Source organism: Euprymna scolopes, chromosome 37 (genome assembly GCF_053919585.1).
Source record: "Euprymna scolopes isolate OS-2025 chromosome 37, ASM5391958v1, whole genome shotgun sequence".
Lineage (NCBI taxonomy): Eukaryota > Metazoa > Mollusca > Cephalopoda > Sepiida > Sepiolidae > Euprymna > Euprymna scolopes.
The window spans coordinates 58,355,497-58,373,879 of NC_136518.1; the positions used below are offsets into that span (position 1 = coordinate 58,355,497).

The window sequence follows — 18,383 nt, forward strand, 5'->3', positions numbered from 1 at the left end:
TCTTTGGAACATTCACCATTAAAATACATGTAAAACAGGCAGAGGGATGTTATATTTCGTTGATGGGATATAGGTTGAAGCTTAGATGACAGTTCAGGAGGTATTAGGTTGGTGACTCTTTTGAACCCTGTTAAGGATGGAGAGACTAGTAGCAGATGCACAAGTCCAAATGTGACAACGATACTCCATATATAAGCGAACAGTGGCCTAGTATAGGTACAAGATACTTTCAGATGTAAGTAACTTTCTAGCAGAACAAAAAATGGTAAGATGATTGTTCGCCGTCGGGAAGACATAGCAGCTGGTTGTAGCTAAGGACTGGAAAGTGGGTAATTGATTCGCGAGAAATGCAGGGATGTATTTTATATTTTTGCTCACTTGGAAAATTATGTGGTTTGATAAAAAAAACGACCGTAAATAAATGCCTTTTGTTTCAACTGAAAAAAAAATCAAGTTGAATTTCTTTCCTTTGTTATTGTCTCGGCATACAATGGATTGTGTCACAGTTAAACTGTAATGGCCACGTTACAAGATGACAATCATTTAAGCAACACACTTTAATTAAAAGGACATTTATTTGTAGCTTAATTGTAAACAAGGACTAGTATTGGTTGCTTATGATGAGAATGATCATTCCCATCATTCAAATAGACATATGAGAAAATGTAGATGAAACAAAGAAAACAATGCCTGGTATAAAGAAAGAGTGAGATTATTAAGAAATTATACAAATTATTTATTCCTAGACTAGATGTGCGATTGTTTTGATTGTAGTCAGGTGTTTAGATCTTAGATGAAAGACGTTCTTATTTTAGTTTACTTTCTCTGCCAATGCTGTGGGGGTTGGATAGGTCTCGATTTGTCAGTAATCTGTTGCAATTTATATCTTGTGTTTATAATTTTTGTATGGAAACTTTCAGTACACCTGGCAAATCTGAAAGAGTCAACCAGAAATTAGGATTACTAGTACGGTGACAAAGGCATACGTAAAACAAATGTTTGGTGTCAGATGCCGCAGGATAATTATTCTTTAATCCTTTAAAACTGAGTTGCTTTGACAAGATCATCATATTCGGTTCATCGTCCATTTTACATGCTGGCATGTGCTGAGCAGCTTTTAGAAAATGAATTCCAAATTAATCTACCACTGGCCAGACATTTATCTGTCGCTCTTTCTTTCAAGTCGATTCTTTTAAATTAGTCCCATATTCTGCTTAACCTTTCCTTGTAAATTGGTCCTCTTACTTGAAATGTTCTACATCTCTTAGCCCAAGAACTCTCCTCCATTCTTTCAATGTGGCTACACAACTGAAGTTTCCTGTTCTGCAAATATACCCGCTATACTGTCCAGATTTAATCTTCCTCTGAGGTCTTCAGATCTAAACAGCATAGTGAAATACGATAGACATGGCATAACACTGATATATGACAACTGAAGAAGGTTGAAATAGTCACAAAGTTTTGCCAGACTCCTTACATCATTCTACCAGATTATCTGTAATTTGTTTCCTCCAAAATATCCTTTTTATAGACTGAACATCGATAGCTTGTTTTTCTTGTCTTCGTAGGATTTAATTAAAAATAAATGTATAGATGGTAATTACTTTTTAAGCAATAAAGCTTGAAGATAGCATATAGACTACATGTGACATGCTAGCTCATTTAAGTTTATTTAATGTGGAAAAGACAAATTGAGATAATAGCAGTAAGGTGCATAACTTATAACTTTCCTATATTTCTCTAAGGCAGAAATAAAACCTGGCTGAAGAATAAGTTAAATATTTAGGTTTTGTTAAATGAAGTTAGACTGAGCATAGTAAAAGCCCTGATCTTAGAGATGTTCTACAAAACAACTGGTTTCCAGTTATGGACTTTAAAGTTCGATTAAAAAAATGTTACAGTAGAGTCCATTAAAAATCTAATTTACTTACTAGTACAATCTTGTTCATCTGAAGCATCAGAACAATCAAATGTATTGTCACATTTCTTTTTAGCATCGATGCATTGTCCGTTTTTACATTTGAATTGGTTGGGTTGGCAAAGTTGTGGTGTAGCTGAGAGTAGGAGGTGAAAGAAAGAGAAAGGTGCAGTGCATTGGAAGACAAGTGCAAAGAATGAGAAATGAATAAAGAAAATGGTGACAAAATATGAATTTTATGAATTTATGAGATTTATTGATGAGAAAGCATTAATATTTATGAAAGTTTCTTTCCAAATTTAAACGAATTTTATTTGAATAATCGAATGCTCAAGAATACTTTTTTGAGTTGAAGAAAAAAAATGTTCATTTTGCAATACTAAAAAATAATTGATGCTATTATAGATTTAGGTTTATAAGTCAAAGATTGTGTCGTTTTATGTAATAATCATATTTTCTAATCAACTTACAACAATCTTGTTCATCTGAAGCATCAGAACAATCAAATGTTTGGTCACATTTCTTGTTAGCATCGATGCATTGTCCGTTTTTACATCTAAATTGGTTAGGTTGACAACGTTGTGATGTGGCTGAGAGTAGGAGGTATAAGAAATTAGGAAAACAAAAAAATAGAAAAGAAAAAGAGAAACTCACAAAGAAATGAGATTTTTAAGAGAATATTTATGAAATTTATTGATTTAAATTAAATCTATTAATAATGAATATATGGTTATCTTTAACAGTCTAACTCTTTAATAACTGCCAAATATTTGCAAAATCTCGCATTCTGACAGACATAAGCACAAAAATAATGGGGCATATTATTCTTGCGATTTTTAATTTTACTTGTGTTTGATCCCAGTAATAATTAATCATGCATCATATTTTTGAAGAACGCATTTAAATTAAAAACAAAAAAATCATATATATATATATATATATATATATATATATATATATATATATATATATAGAGAGAGAGAGAGAGCGCGCTGTACGAAAAAAATTTATTTAGATTTATTTAGTTATTGGAAATTGTGTCGATTTATGTAATAATCATATTTTCTAATTGACTTACAACAATCTTGTTCATCTGAAGCATCAGAACAATCAAATGTTTTGTCACATTTCTTGCTAGCATCGATGCATTGTCCGTTTTTACATTCAAACTGGTTAGGTCGGCAACGTTGTGATGTGGCTGAGTGAGTGAGAGGTGAAAGAAAGGTGCAGTGCATAAGACGAGTGCAAAGAAAAGATTGTACAAAAAGAAGTTACTATAAGAAAGGATTTATTAAGAATTAAAGCATCAATAACAATTTAAATTCAAGATTTTTTTTTCGTTAAAATTGTAATAGAAATATCTAATTAGAATATTTTGAATTTTAAATGAAAATGAATTTGCATTAATTTTATTTCATGATTTCTGGGGGATTATGAAAATTAACCATCATAATTATGGAAAGATTTTTTTTTTTTTAATATTTACGATTAAAATCAAAAAATAACACAGAAAAATGTCCACACATCAGTAAAACTCATCAGTGCAGTTGGACATACACCTTTCCGCAGTCGTGGATCCAACCTATAACCATGTTAACAGTCGGCAGCCCTTAGCATCGGACTACGAATAAGTGCCTGTAAAGATTTCTTAAGTGTCTATTAAATTAAGACTTGCCGGTCGCACAATGCTAAGACCATGAGTTTGTTTGCAAACAAACTTAATAGTTGGCTTTGTTTAGTTGCTTAAATATGCGTCGGATGAAACTATATTTACGAAGTGCTCAGCTTATATATATATATATATATATATATATATATATATATATATATATATATATACATATAATCATTTAATGATTTGATCTTGGAAACTATGCATTGTATATATACCATAGTGCTAGTTTTATTTTAAATATACATAATTACCACCGGTTGTTCCTTTTAAAATAAAAAAAGCTTGATATAGCTCTTGTTGAGTAAGGCCGAAACCGATTGGCCGACTTTATTTTTGTAATAGTTTTTTACTTTTAATCTTATATACTAGAAAAAAAAGTCTACCCTTTATAATTACGATAACTAAATTTTATTTTGTAATTTTAAATATTCAGCTTCAATCTATTTTAGATATAAACTAGCAATAATTACCCAGTGAATAGATTTTAGTTATTAATTTTTATTTGTTTACTAATTTTTAAACTGAAAAACAGGAGAAATAAAATCTGAATTATGAAGTAAACAGCTCCTATACTAACAATCACCACCGATAATTTTTATTTTAAGGTCTTTATTTTTAAATATTTCATATTATCTGTTTTCTAGGCTGGACTAAGTAATTTTGTTAGATAAGTTGTTGGAAAGTATGTTATGTTGTCAATAACATGGTGTAATAATAAAACGTGAAAATTGGTTTGTTCAAAGCAAAGTTTAATCGTAAGCTTAAATGCTATTTTAGTCGGACTTTAAAAAATCCGACAAGATAATTTTATCTAATATATAAGGTTATCTTAAATTGTATAAATTCAAGCCCTTATTGCAAATCTACTTACTGCAGTTGGCTTCATCCGAAGCATCAGAACAATCAGATGTTTGATCACATTTCTTGTTAGCATCGATACATTGTCCATTTTTACATCTGAATTGGTTGGGTTGGCAACGTTGTGCAGCGGCTGGGTGAGTGAGAGATGAAAGCAAGAAAGGTGCAGTGCATAGGAGAACAAGTGCAAGTAATGATATCGATTACGTGCATAGAAAAAGTGAAATATAAAGATAAAAATAATTGAAAAATAAAAGACTTAAGGTTAGGTTCACTAAATTAGAAAGAAACATATTGCATCATTTGGGTTTTTCAGACTACTCTTCTGATTTGAATGGAACACCCGATATAAGAAAAAAAAAAAACACTCCGTCACTTTAAAGGTATCCAGATGCAGGGGGTTTCTACTTTAATAGTTTATTTTCTAGACTTGCTAACCATCGGAATTTCCCCCTGCTGCCAGTTTCCATGACTGCCCTAATGCTAATGTGGCATCGATATATATTAAGTTAAAACTTCACCACAAAAAGAGACAAGAGAAAAAATGAATACCATTTTCAACTAAATATTTAACAAAATAGGATAAATCGTTTTAATTCTACTTTATCTAGTATCTGCTTGCTGACAACGAAAGACAAAATAAAGATTTGTCGCCATGGAAAAAAATAAAATGCTCTGCTAAATCTCGGGAAGTACAGTGTTCAACCAAATCCGTCATATCTGGAAACGTTATGGTATCACGCCAATTAACACCAAGATAAAGGAATCGTGGTACACATGAGTCAGACGTGTGTTGAAGACTGATGACGACTCTTGCAAAACTCGCATTTAAATTTGAAGTTACTAGGTAGTCACTAAAAGGAAAGCTAATGACGCGTTATATGAAGTCCTGGACAATGATCCCAGAAAAAAAAAAACAACAAAAAAAACAACCTTCATCCAGACCAAGCTCATGATTGTTCCAAAGGGGAGGTAATGGTCCATTGTTGTGGACCTCACTGTGGCTCAAAACTAACACAAAGAAAAATAAAGGAACAAAGTTCAATGTCTCTAGTCAAATAAATCTTTATATAAAGATGAAATTTTTTTAAAAAGATGATTTTAGATGTGGTTGACTAAATTAGAAAGACACGCATGTTGCATCATTTGGATTATTTAGACTACTGTTCTCATTTTGGATTGAACAACGGGTATAAGTGCTAAATATTCAGTTCTAATGCCGTGCTTTTACAGGGTGAAGATTTAATCCTGAGTACAGATAATATTATTAATACAATTACAATTTAGTTATGACCTCTACTCCATCATGGCTGATAAACAAGAGCAAGTTTCCATCATTACCATCATTATATTTGTTTAACGTCCATTTTATATTATAGCAATAGTTGTCCGAAAAATCAACTGTCCAGATTTAATCTTCTGAGGTCATCAGAATAAGCGTCTTGTAGACCGACATGAGACACCGATCATATACTCCTCCTGAGTTCATCATAAACATTACCGAGTTTGACAACGATGCACTTGTAAAAGTTCAGGCGTTACATTGATCGAAACGAGGAGAAATTCCAAGATGAGAATAGAAAGCCAAAAAAACAAATATAACAAATTTATTAATCTTTATCCCGAAACTTTGAAACCACAACAAATGTTCTAAATTTGTTTATATTTTAGGTGAATTCTTATGAACAAAATCAATGTATATTTAAACTTTTATGAAATATTTCGAATTTACTGTTATCTGTAAAACCAAGGTGCTCTTAAAACCCAATGGACAAAGAAACAGTTATTTTAGTGATAAGCGAGGTATGTCCCTTTATTATGCAGAACTCTTCGAAGAGCAAAAAAAAGGAGATTGAATCTTCAGATTAACAACATGGTCACAATGAACAAGCAAGTCTCTTATTTTTGATGTTTGCCAATGTGTAAATATCTCCAGGGTGAATAATTATATTTATAAACGTTATCACTTTAAATTTATTTAAATTCTGTGACGTACATATTACGAGTACATTTATCTTGATATTGAGATAATTCAAATACATGTTTAAATGTCAATTTGAAATTAAAGTATAAATAATTTGATACGTGACAGGAACTAGGTTTAATTACTTACTACAGTTGGCTTCATCCGACCCATCGGAACAATCATCATAATCATCACATTTGTAGATAGCATTTATACATTGTCCGTTTTTACATTCAAATTGGTTAGCTGGGCAACGCTGTGAAGTGGCTGTGCACGAAAGATGAAACGTGTCAAAATGTTAAGTGCAATGAAAAGGGAGATAAGCGTGCAAGATAAAATAAAAAGCAAACAATTTACATGTGTGTTTGAAGAGATAATTACAATGTTTTGTAAGGATGTATTACATCCTTTCCTTTTTTATCACTTCCAAAGTAGTCTATCTTTAGCCAGGTCTTTATTCATCCCTCTTTCCCTCAAATTCAACCCCTGTCATTTCCTCCCATGTTTTCCTTGGTCTTCCATTTCCAACTGATCCTATTACCACAACTCTTCTACATCTTATCTTTCTAGATGGTGCTAGTCTTTTTCTACTATTAGTATTTCCATAATAGGGGCTCGACTGAGCTTCACACTCTGCCCTCCACTCATAATCTTCTCAGAAAGATAAAACATCCAAAAATTGCAAAATTTAATCAATCAGCACATCTATTACTTCAGAAAAATGTACAGTTTTTTTGGTAAGAATCGATGACAGACATTAACGTCGCACGAACTTCGAAAATAACAAGTGAGATGATTCAATTTCCGCTGGCGATATTATGTCTATCAATAGAAAGAAAACAGCAAAATAAACATTTTTCTGCACAAATAACATTATGCAAAAAAATCACCTATTTTATTAACTTTTGTAATTTTTGGATATTTTCAAGATTGTAACAATCCCGATTGACATGTATGCAACAGCAGCAGGGCGTGAGGTAACGTCAGAACGAAAGAGGAAGGAAACTGAAGCAGAGAGGTTTGAAGCCATGTGGCGATGATTTGGCGGCACATGTTGGTGAGAGGAAATTTTTACAAAGAAATGGTCAGATGATCTATGTCGCGGGGCACAAAAAGCAGCAGCTATGGACTGCAAAGTGGGTAACTTGTATGAGAGAAACGCAAGGGTGCGTCTACATTTTCGCATCCTTGGTACATTATGTACTTGTGGTTTGGTAATAAAACGGCCGTAAAGAAATGGCTTTTGTTTCAACTGAAAAAAGATAGAGTTGAATATCTTTCATTTGTTCCTTTGCAAATGTGTTGGGTCCGAGTGAAAATGTACCGGCCACGTTAGAAGATTACAATTATTCAAGTAATTGTAAACAAGAACTAGTATTGGTTGCTTATGCTGAGACTGATCATCCCCATCATTCAAAGAGACATACGAGAGAATGTGGATGAAACAAAAGAATGCCTAGTATCAAGAAAGAGTGACAGACTATCGAGTTAAGAAAGGAATTATGCAAATTAGTTATTCCTAGACTATATGTGCAATTGTTTTACTTTTAGTCAGGTGTTTAGATCTTAGATGAAAATGTTTGTATTTTATTTTCCTTTGTCTGTCAATGCTGTGGGAGTTGGACATCTCCCGATTTGTCAGCGATCTGTTGCAATTTGTATCTTTTGCTTATAATTTCTATATGGAAACTTTCAGTACGCCTGGCAAATCTGAAAGAGTCAACCAGAAATTACCTTGACTCGTCCGGTGAAAAAAAAGCATACGTAAAACGAACCATGTTTGTTGTCGGATGCTGCATGATAATTATTCTTTAATCCTTTAAAACAGTTGCTATGGCAACATCGTCATTATATTCGGTTCATCGTTCATTTAACATGCTGACATTTGCTGAACAGCTTTTAGAAAATGAATTCCAAGTAAATCTACCTTTGGCCAAATATTTTTCTACCGCTTTCTGTTAAGTCTATTCTTTTAAATTAATCCCATATTTTGTTTAACCTTCCCTTGGAAACTTCAACCGTTCTACATCTCTTAGCTCTAGAACTCATTCATTCTCTCAATGTGGCTACACAACTGAAGTTTCCTGTTCAGCAAATATACCCCTATACTGTCCAGATTTAATCTTTCTCTGATTTCTTCAGATCTAAACAACAGCATAGTGAAATACGATAGACACTGATATATGACAACTGAAGCAGGTTGAAATTGTTACAAAGTTTTGCCAGACTCCTTACATCATTCTACCAGATTTTTTCTTATATTTGATTTCTCCAAAATCTTTTTATAAACAAAACATTGATATCTTTTTGTATTTTGTTTGTAGGGTATAATTAAAATAAATGTATTGATGGCAATTACTTCTTATGCAATAAAGCTCATTAAAACTAAGTTTATTTAACATGGCAAAGACAAATTCAGATAATAGTAGTAAGGTGCATAAGTTATAACTTTCCTATATTTCTCTAAGGCAGAAACAAACCCTGGCTGAAGAATAAGTTAAATATTCAGGTTTTGTTTAATGAAGTTAGACTGAGCATAGTAAAAGCTCTGATCCTACAGATGGTCTACGAAACAACTATATTGGTTTCAAGTGATGGACGTTACAGATCAATTAAAAAATATTTAAGTAGAGTTTATCAAAAATCTAATTTACTTACTAGTACAATCTTGTTCATCTGAAGCATCAGAACAATCAAATGTATTGTCACATTTCTTGTTAGCATTGATGCATTGTCCGTTTTTACATTTGAATTGGTTGGGTAGGCAACGTTGTGGTGTAGCTGAGAGTAGGAGGTGAAAGAAAGAGAAAGGTGCAGTGCATTGGAAGATAAATGCAACGAAAATGTGGTAAGTATAGAAAATGGTTGAAAATAAGGGATTTTTTTTTTTTTTTTTTTAGAGAATCCAGGATATTTATTGATGAGAATTAAAGCATTAATATTTATGAAAGTCATTTTCAAATTAATTTTATCAAAATGATCGTATACGAATAATCGTACGCCAAAGAATCCTTTTTGTAGTTGAAGGGAAAAAAATGTTCATTTTACAATACTAAAAAATAATTGACACTATTATAGATTTAGGCTTATAAGTCATCAGAAATTGTACCCATTTATGTAATAATCATATTTGCTTATCTGCTTGCAACAATCTTGTTCATCTGAATCATCAGAACAATCAAATGTTTTGTCACATTTTTTGTTAGCATCTATGCATTGTCCGTTTTTACATTCAAATTGGTTGGGTTGACAACATTGTGAGGTGGGTGAGTGTACGAAGTGAAAGAAAGAAAGGTGCAAATCTTGGAAGATAAAGGTATAAAAAGAAAACAGCTTCCCTAAAGAAATGAGATTTTTAAGAAAATATTTATGAAATTTATTGATTTAAATTAAATCTATTAATGATAAATATATGGGTGTCTTGAACAGTTTAACTCTTTAATAATTACCAAATATTTGCATCATCTCACTTTTCGACAGACGTTAGCACAAAAATAATAGGGCATATTATTCTTGCGATTTTGGATTTTTAATTTTACTTGTGTTTGATCTTCGTAATCATAATTCATGCATCATATTCCTGAAGAACGCATTTAAAGTTAAAATAAAAGAAAATCCTTATATATATATATATAGAGAGAGAGCTGTACAAAATTATTAATTTAAATTTATTTAGTTATTGGAAATTGTGTCGATTTATGTATTAATCATATTTTCTAATCAACTTACAACAATCTTGTTCATCTGAAGCATCAGAACAATCAAATGTTTTGTCACATTTCTTGTTAGCATCGATGCATTGTCCGTTTTTACATTCGAATTGGTTAGGTCGGCAACGTTGTGATGTAGCTGAGTGAGTGAGAGGTGAAAGAATGGTGCAGTGCATGAGAAGACGAGTGCAAAAAAAATTTTTTACAGAAACGAAAAAGTTACTATGAGAAAGGATTTATGGCATTATTGATCAGAATTAAAGCATGAATGTAAATTTAAGAATTATTTTCATTAAAATTAATTGTAATAGAATTATTTAATTAGACTATTTTCAATGTTAATGAGAAATGCTATTTTAAATTACAATGAATTTGCATCAGATTTATGACTTTACATATACATAGTTTCCACCGGTTTTTCCTTTTCAAATAAAAAACTCGATACAGCTTTAGATGAGCGAAGCCAAAACCGGTAGGGTGACTATTTTAGTTTTATATTTTTGCTTTTGATCTTGCATATTAGAAAACAAAAATCTTCCCGCCATAATTACGATAACTAAATTTTATTTTGTAATTTTGAAAATTCAGTTTTTATCTTTTTTTATATATAAACTAACAATAATTAACCGGTGAAAGGATTTTAGTTATTAATTTTTATTTGTTTAATTCGAAAAAAAAAAATCTGAATTATAAAGAAAACGACTTCTATACTAATTATTCCCATTGATGGTCTTTATTTTTAAATTTCATATTACCTGTTGTCTAGGCTGAATTAAGTTATTTTGTTAGATAAATCGTTGGAAAGTATGTTATGCCATCAATAACATGGTGTGATAATAAAACGTGAAAATTGGTTTATTCAAAGCAACGTTTGATTGTAAACGTAAATGCTATTCTAGTCTGACGTTAAAAAATCCGACAAGATTAACTTTATATGTTAGAAAAATTATCTTAAATTGTATAAATTCAAGCCCTTATTGCTAATCTACTTACTGCAGTTGGCTTCATCTGAACCATCAGAACAATCAGATGTTTGGTCACATTTCTTGTTAGCATCGATACATTGTCCGTTTTTACATCTGAATTGGTTGGGTTGGCAACGTTGTGCAGTGGCTGGGTGAGTGAGAGGTGAAAGAAAGAGAAAGGTGCAGTGCATATGGAAAACAAGTGCAAAGGAAAAGTGAAATATAAAGATAAAAATATTTGAAAAATAAAAAAACTTAAGGTCAGGTTGACTAAATTAAAGAGAAACATGTTGCATCATTTGGATTAGTCAGACACCTATTCTCGTTTTAGATGGCAAAACGGATATAAAAAATCCCACCCCTTCATTTAGAGGTTCCGAGATGCAGAAGGGTTTCTACTTTAATAATTCTTTTCTAGACTTGCCAGTTTTTCTGCCTGCACTAATGGTAAGGTGGCATCAATATTTATTAAACTAAAACTTATTACTATAAAAAGAGGTAAGAGAGAAAATAAATACCATTTTCAACTAAATATTTAACAAAATAGGATAAATCGTTTTGGTTCTATTTTATCTAGTATCTGCTTGCTGACAACGAAAGACACAAAGTAAAGATCTGCCATCTTGGAAAAAAGTAAAATGCTCTGCTGAATCTCGGGAAGTACAGTGTTCAACCAAATCTGTCATATCCAGAAACATGATAGCATCACGCCAATTGATAGCAAGTTCAAGGGATCGTGATACACAGGATTCAGACATGTGTTAAAAACTGTTGACGACTCTTGCGGAACTCATTCAAATTTGAAGTTACTTAGGTAGCCACTGAGAGTAAAGCTATTGACGAGCTAGATGAAACTTCTGGACAATGATCTCAGAACAAAAAAAACAACAAAAAAACCTTCACCCATAAATGAAGCAAAGTTCAATGTCTCCAGTCAAATAAATCTTTATATAAAATATAAGAATGGAAACAAAAATAAAAATAATTTATTTTAGGTTAAGTACATTAGAAATAAACGCATGTTGCATCATTTGGATTATTCAGACTACTGTTCTCATTTTGGATTGAACAACGGATATAGGTGCTGAATATTCAGTTCTAATGCCGTGCTTTTACAGGTTGAAAATTTACTCCAGAGTACGGATGATACAAATAATACAATTACAATTTAGTTATGACCTCTACACCATCATGGCTTATGAAAAAGTGCAAGCTACCATCATCGCCATCATTATATTTGTTTAACGTCCATTTTATATGCTTGCATGCAATGGACGGCTTAAAGTAATTGACTAGCAAATTAATGTTATTTTGCTAGTTTTTTTTTTTTTTTAAATAACAATTTAAAATTTTTTTATTGTATTCTCTAATGGTCTCTAATTACCTCTATTTGCTCACAGATTCTACATCTACCAACTTCATCCCTTCTTACACCGTGGCCATACCATCTAAGTCCCCTGTTTTGTACACATCTTATACTGTCTAGATTACATCTGAGATTTTCAGAACTGAGCCTGCTTTGTACACGGACATTAGACATCCATCATATGATTCTCCAAGTTGACCAAGATGCACTCGTTGGAGGTTACATTAGTCAAAAACGAGAATTATTCGAAGATGAAAATAGTCAGAAAATCAACTGTCCAGATTTAATCTTCTTCCGAGCTAATCAGAACTAAATCTGTCTTGTAGACAGACACAAGACAGCGATCATATACTCTCAAGTTCAACATGAACATTCCGAGTTTGACAAAGATGCAATTGTAAAAGTTTGGGCGTTACATTGATTGAAACGAGAATAACTTCTAATACAGACTTATTAATCTTTATCCCGAAAATTTGGAAACAAGAAACAAGTGTTCTTAATCTGTTTATATTTTAGATGAAGTCTTATGAAAAATATCAAAAGTGCATTTGGACTTTAAACATTTCTAATTTACTGTTATCTTTTTATTAAGTAAAACCAAGGTGCTCTTGGAGACCAAATGGACAAAGAAACAACTATTTTAGTGATAAGAGAGTTATGTCCCTTTATTATGTAGAACTCTCAGAACAGCAAAGAAAGGAGATTGAATCGTCAGATTAAAAACATGGTCAAAATGAACAAGCACGTCTCTCTTATTTCTGATGTTTGCCAATGTGTAAATATCTCCAGGATGAATAATTATATTTATAAATATTACCATTTTAAATTTTGTGAAATTATACGAGTAAGTATCTTGATATTGAGATAATTCAAATAAATTTTTAAATGTCAATTTGAAATTTTATTTAAAGTATTAAAAATTTGATACGTGAGAGGAACTAGGTTTAATTACTTACTACAGTTGGCTTCATCCGACCCATCGGAACAGTCGACATAGTCGTCACATTTGTAGATAGCATTTATACATTGTCCGTTTTTACATTCAAATTGGTTAGCTGGGCAACGCTGTGAAATGGCTGTGCACGAAAGATGAAATGTGTCAAAATGTTAAGTGCAACGAAAAGGGAGATAAGCATGCAAGAGAAAATGAAAAGCAAACAAAAAACAGTTCCCATGTCTGTTTGAAGATAAAATTACAATGTTTTGTAAGGATATATTACATCCTTGCCCTTTTTTATCACTTCCAAAGTAGACTATCTTTAGCCAGGTCTTTATTCATCCTCTTTCCCTTAAATTCAACCCGTATCATTTCCTTCCGTGGTTTCTTTGGTCTTCCATTTTAAACTGATCCTACGACCACACCTCTTTTAAACGTTGCTAGACTTTCTCTACTATTTGTATTTCCATGATCGGTGCTCGACTGAGCTTCACACTGACTCTTCCTCATATAGTCTTCTCAGCGAGACAATATATTAAAAAATTACGAAATTTCTACAAGTTGTGGCGCGAGGTATCGTCACAAGAAAGTAAGAAAAAGAAAAGCAGAGAAGTTAGAAGCCATGTGGCTACGATATCAACTTGGAAACACCTGTTGTTTCAAGAGGAACTTTTAACAAAAATACGATCAGATGACAGTGTTCCATAGGCCAGACATGGTAGCCGGCTATATCTGGACTGGGAAGTGGGTAATTAATCCGAGAGAAATGCAGAGATGCGTCTATATTTTCACTGACTAAGAAAATCATGTCTATGGTTTGATAATTAAACGACCATAAATAATTGCCCTTTGTTTCAACTGAAACAAAATCGAGCTGAATTTCTTTCCTTTGTCCTTTTGCAACTGTCTCTGCATACGTGTTGGGTCCGAGTGAAAATGTAATGGCCACGTTACAAGATGACGATTATTCAAGTAAAAGTTTTTTAATTAAAAAGGACATATTTAATTTTAAATGTTAGCCTAATTGTAAACAAGGACTAGTATTGGTTGCTTAGATTACAATTATTCAAGTAATAGTATCTTTAGTTAAAAGGACAATTAACTGTAGCATAATTGTAAACAAGAACTAGTATTGGTTACTTATGATAAAACTGATCATTCCCATCATTCAAAGAAACATATGGGAGAATCTAAATGAAACAAAAGAATGTCTAGTATCAAGAAAGAGTGACAGATTATCGAGTTAAGAAAGGAATTATGCAAATTATTTATTTCTAGACTAGATGTGAAATTGTTTTACTTTTAGTCTGGTGTTCAAGTCTCTTAGATGAAAGATGTTCATTCCTTTGTCTGCCAATGCTGTGGGAATTGGACATCTCCCGATTTGTCAGCGATCTGTTGCAATTTGTATCTTTTACTTATAATTTCTGTACTGAAAGTTTCCGTACACCTGGCAAATCTGAAAGAGTCGACCAGAAATTACCTTGACTCGTCCGGTGAAAAAATGTATATATAAATTAAACCATGTTTGGCGTCGGATGCTGCAGGATAATTATTCTTTAATCCTTTAAAACAGTTGCTATGGCAACATCGTCATTATATTCGGTTCATCGTTCATTTAACATGCTGACATGTGCTGAACAGCTTTTAGAAAATGAATTCCAAGTAAATCTACCGCTGGGCAAATATTTTTCTACCGCTTTCTGTCAAGTCTATCCTTTTAAATTCATTTCTTATTTTGTTTAACCATCCCTTGTAAACTGGAAGTGTTCTACATCTCTTAGCCCAAGAACTCTCATCCGTTCTTTCAATGTGGCTACACAACTGAAGTTTCCTGTTCTGCAAATATACCCCTATACTGTCCAGATTCAATCTTCCTCTGAGGTCTTCAGATCTAAACAACAGCATAGTGAAATACGATAGACATGGCATAACACTGATATATGACAACTGAAGAAGGTTGAAATAGTCAGAAAGTTTTGCCAGACTCCTTACATCGTTCTACCAGATTTTATCTCATATTTGTTTTCTTCAAAATACATTTTTCATAGATTGAACATTGATAGCTTTTTTTTGTTTTGTCGTTGTAGAATTTAATTAAAATGAATGAATAGATTGCAATTACTTTTAAGCAATAAAACTTCAAAATAGCATATAGACTACATATGATGTGCTAGCTCATTAAAACTAAGTTTATTTAATATGACAGAGTCAAATTGAGATAATAACAGTAAGGTGCATAAGTTATAACTTTTGTATATTTCGCAAAGGAAGAAATAAAACCTGGCTTAAGAATAAGTTGAATATTCAGATTTTGTCAAATGAAGTAACACTGAGCATAGTGAAAGCTCTGATCTTACAGATATTCTACAAAACAACTATACTGGTTTCCAGTTATGGATTCACATTTTGATTAAAAAAATGTTTTAGTAGAGTTCATTACTTTACTTACTAGTACAATCTTGTTCATCTGAAGCATCAGAACAATCAAATGTATTGTCACATTTCTTGTTAGCATCAATGCATTGTCCATTTTTGCATTCAAATTGGTTGGGTTGGCAACGTTGTGAAGTGGCTGAGTGAGTGAGAGGTGAAAGAAAGAAATGTGCAGTGCATAAGACGCGTGCAAAGAAAAAAATTGTACAAAAATAAAAAGTTAATGAAAAAGGATTTATGGCATTATTGACAAAAATTAAATCATCAATGTAAATTTAAATTTAAGAATTATTTTTATTAAAATTAATTGTAATAGAATTATGTAATTAGAATATTTTGAACGTTAGTGAGAATCGTACAAACTGCTATTTAAAATTAAAATTTGCATGAATTATATTTTATGATTTGAAGGAGGATTATAATAATTAATTATTGCAGTTATGAAAAGATTTTTTTGTATTTACGATTAAAAGCAAAAAGTAATACAAAAAAATGTCCACTGATCAGTTTTGCCCTCATTAACGAACACGAATAGTTTCCAAGATCGTCACCTCACCAATTTATATATATATTTATATATATATATATATATATATATATATATATATATATATATATAGCCAGCAACTCATTATTCCAGCACGTCTGATAGGACACGACTGAGTCATTCTTTTTTCCGATTTTTCTGGATATCTTTTCAATTCGTCAAACGGTCTTTTTTTTCAGGTGGCATGTTGTATATAATGGCGCCCAAAAGTTGTTGTTCAGCCATATTATTCTCAAACGCTTTCGACATTAGAAATATCTTAACTAATAATCCTACAATTTGATATCTTAATTGCACAACGACTAAAAGTACTAGAAGCCATACTAATAAAAAAAACTATGGCCCCTTTTTATCTGGATCTCATTTAACACCGGAACAAATGAACAAATATACTAACCGTATTTAATAACTAACAAGAAACTAAATAATGTATAAAATAAGAAAATCGAAATTATGAATAAAAATAATTCGCCCCTAACCATCCTGCACCCACCTTTATAACCAATTAAAAAAGAAATTGTAACTACACCAAGCCTCAAAGAAAAAGAAAATGATAACAACAACAATCGCTCGTGACAACGATCAGACGCACCAATAGAAAGCGCTTAAGAATATGGCTGAACAACAACTTTTGGGCACCATTATATACAACATTTCAGCTGAATTAAAAAAGACCGCTCGGTGAATTGAAAAGATATCCAGAAAGATAAAAAAAAAAGAATAAGTCTTGTGTTCACTCAGACGTGCTTGAATATATATATATATATATATATATATATATATATATATATATATATATTAGTCAATCACATACAGTACTGTTTCGTTGTATCACAACTCATCAGTGCGACTGGACATACCTTTCACCAGACGTGCATCAAACCTACAACCATCGTATTGACAGTCGGCAGCTCTAACCATTAGACTACGAATCAGTGCCCGTAAATATTTCTCCACAAGTGTCTATTAAATTTACACTTGCACGTCGCACAGTGCTCCATCCATCAGTTTGTTTACAAACAAACTGAATAGTGGGCTTCGCTTAGTTGCTTAAATATGCTTCGGGTAAAACTATATTTACAAGGTGCTCTACCAAAAGAGGGGAATGGCCTTTCATATACATGATTTAATGATCTGATCTTGGAAACTATGCATTGTATATGTATCATAATTCTAGTTTATTTTAAATATACGTAATTACCACTGGTTTTTGCCTAAAAATTTTTTAAATGATACAGCTCTGTATGAGTAAGGCTTAAACTCGTAGGCTGACTTCATTTTTGTATTTTCTTGCTTTTAATCGTGGATATTAGAAAAAAGTTCTCATAATTGCAATAGTTAAATTATATTGTAATTTTGAAAATTCAGTTTTAATCTATTTTATATCGCAATAAGTACTCGATGAAGAGATTTTAGTTTATAATGTGTTTACAAATTTTTAACTTAAAAGAGAAATAAAATCTTAATTATAAAGTAAACAGCTCCTATCTTCATTATTCCCATTGATGATCTTTATTTTTAGGTCGTTATTTTTAAATATTTCATTTTTCCTGTTGTCTAGGCTGGACTAAGTAATTTTTTTAGATAAATTATTGGAAAGTATGTTATGCCGTCAATAACATGGTGCAATAATAAAACGTGAAAATTAGTTTGTTCAAAGCAAAGTTTGATTGTAAGCCTAAATGCTATTCCAGTCTGACTTTAAAAAATCCGACAAGATAAACTTATATGCAAGATAAAATTATCTAAAATTATATAAATTCAAACCCTTATTGCTAATCTACTTACTGCAGTCTGCTTCATCTGAACCATCAGAACAATCAAATGTTTGGTCACATTTCTTGTTAGCTGCGATACATTGTCCGTTTTTACATTCAAATTGGTTGGGTTGGCAACGTTGTGCAGTGGCTGGGTGAGTGAGAGGTGAAAGAAAGAAAGGTGCAGTGCATATGGAAAACAAGTGCAAAGGAAAAGTGAAATATAAAGATAAAAATATTTGAAAAAT

At 31.8% G+C, this 18,383-nt stretch overlaps 2 protein-coding genes across 2 annotated transcripts in view; both read right to left on the reverse strand.

The window, feature by feature from the left end:
• LOC145261202 (uncharacterized) overlaps positions 1-18,383 on the reverse strand; it is a 751,089-nt gene that overhangs the window by 174,090 nt on the left and 558,616 nt on the right. The window lies entirely within an intron of this gene.
• Positions 1-18,383, reverse strand: part of LOC145260995 (uncharacterized) — a 32,278-nt gene that overhangs the window by 4,338 nt on the left and 9,557 nt on the right. Inside the window, exons 7-17 of the mRNA XM_080119124.1 lie at positions 18,167-18,286; positions 15,848-15,970; positions 13,415-13,534; positions 11,121-11,240; positions 10,147-10,266; positions 9,076-9,198; positions 6,565-6,684; positions 4,465-4,584; positions 2,997-3,116; positions 2,389-2,508; positions 1,932-2,054 (exon numbers count right to left, since the gene is read on the reverse strand). Coding sequence (XP_079975250.1) covers positions 1,932-2,054; positions 2,389-2,508; positions 2,997-3,116; positions 4,465-4,584; positions 6,565-6,684; positions 9,076-9,198; positions 10,147-10,266; positions 11,121-11,240; positions 13,415-13,534; positions 15,848-15,970; positions 18,167-18,286 — 1,329 coding nt within the window. The remainder of the gene's footprint in view (positions 1-1,931; positions 2,055-2,388; positions 2,509-2,996; positions 3,117-4,464; positions 4,585-6,564; positions 6,685-9,075; positions 9,199-10,146; positions 10,267-11,120; positions 11,241-13,414; positions 13,535-15,847; positions 15,971-18,166; positions 18,287-18,383) is intronic.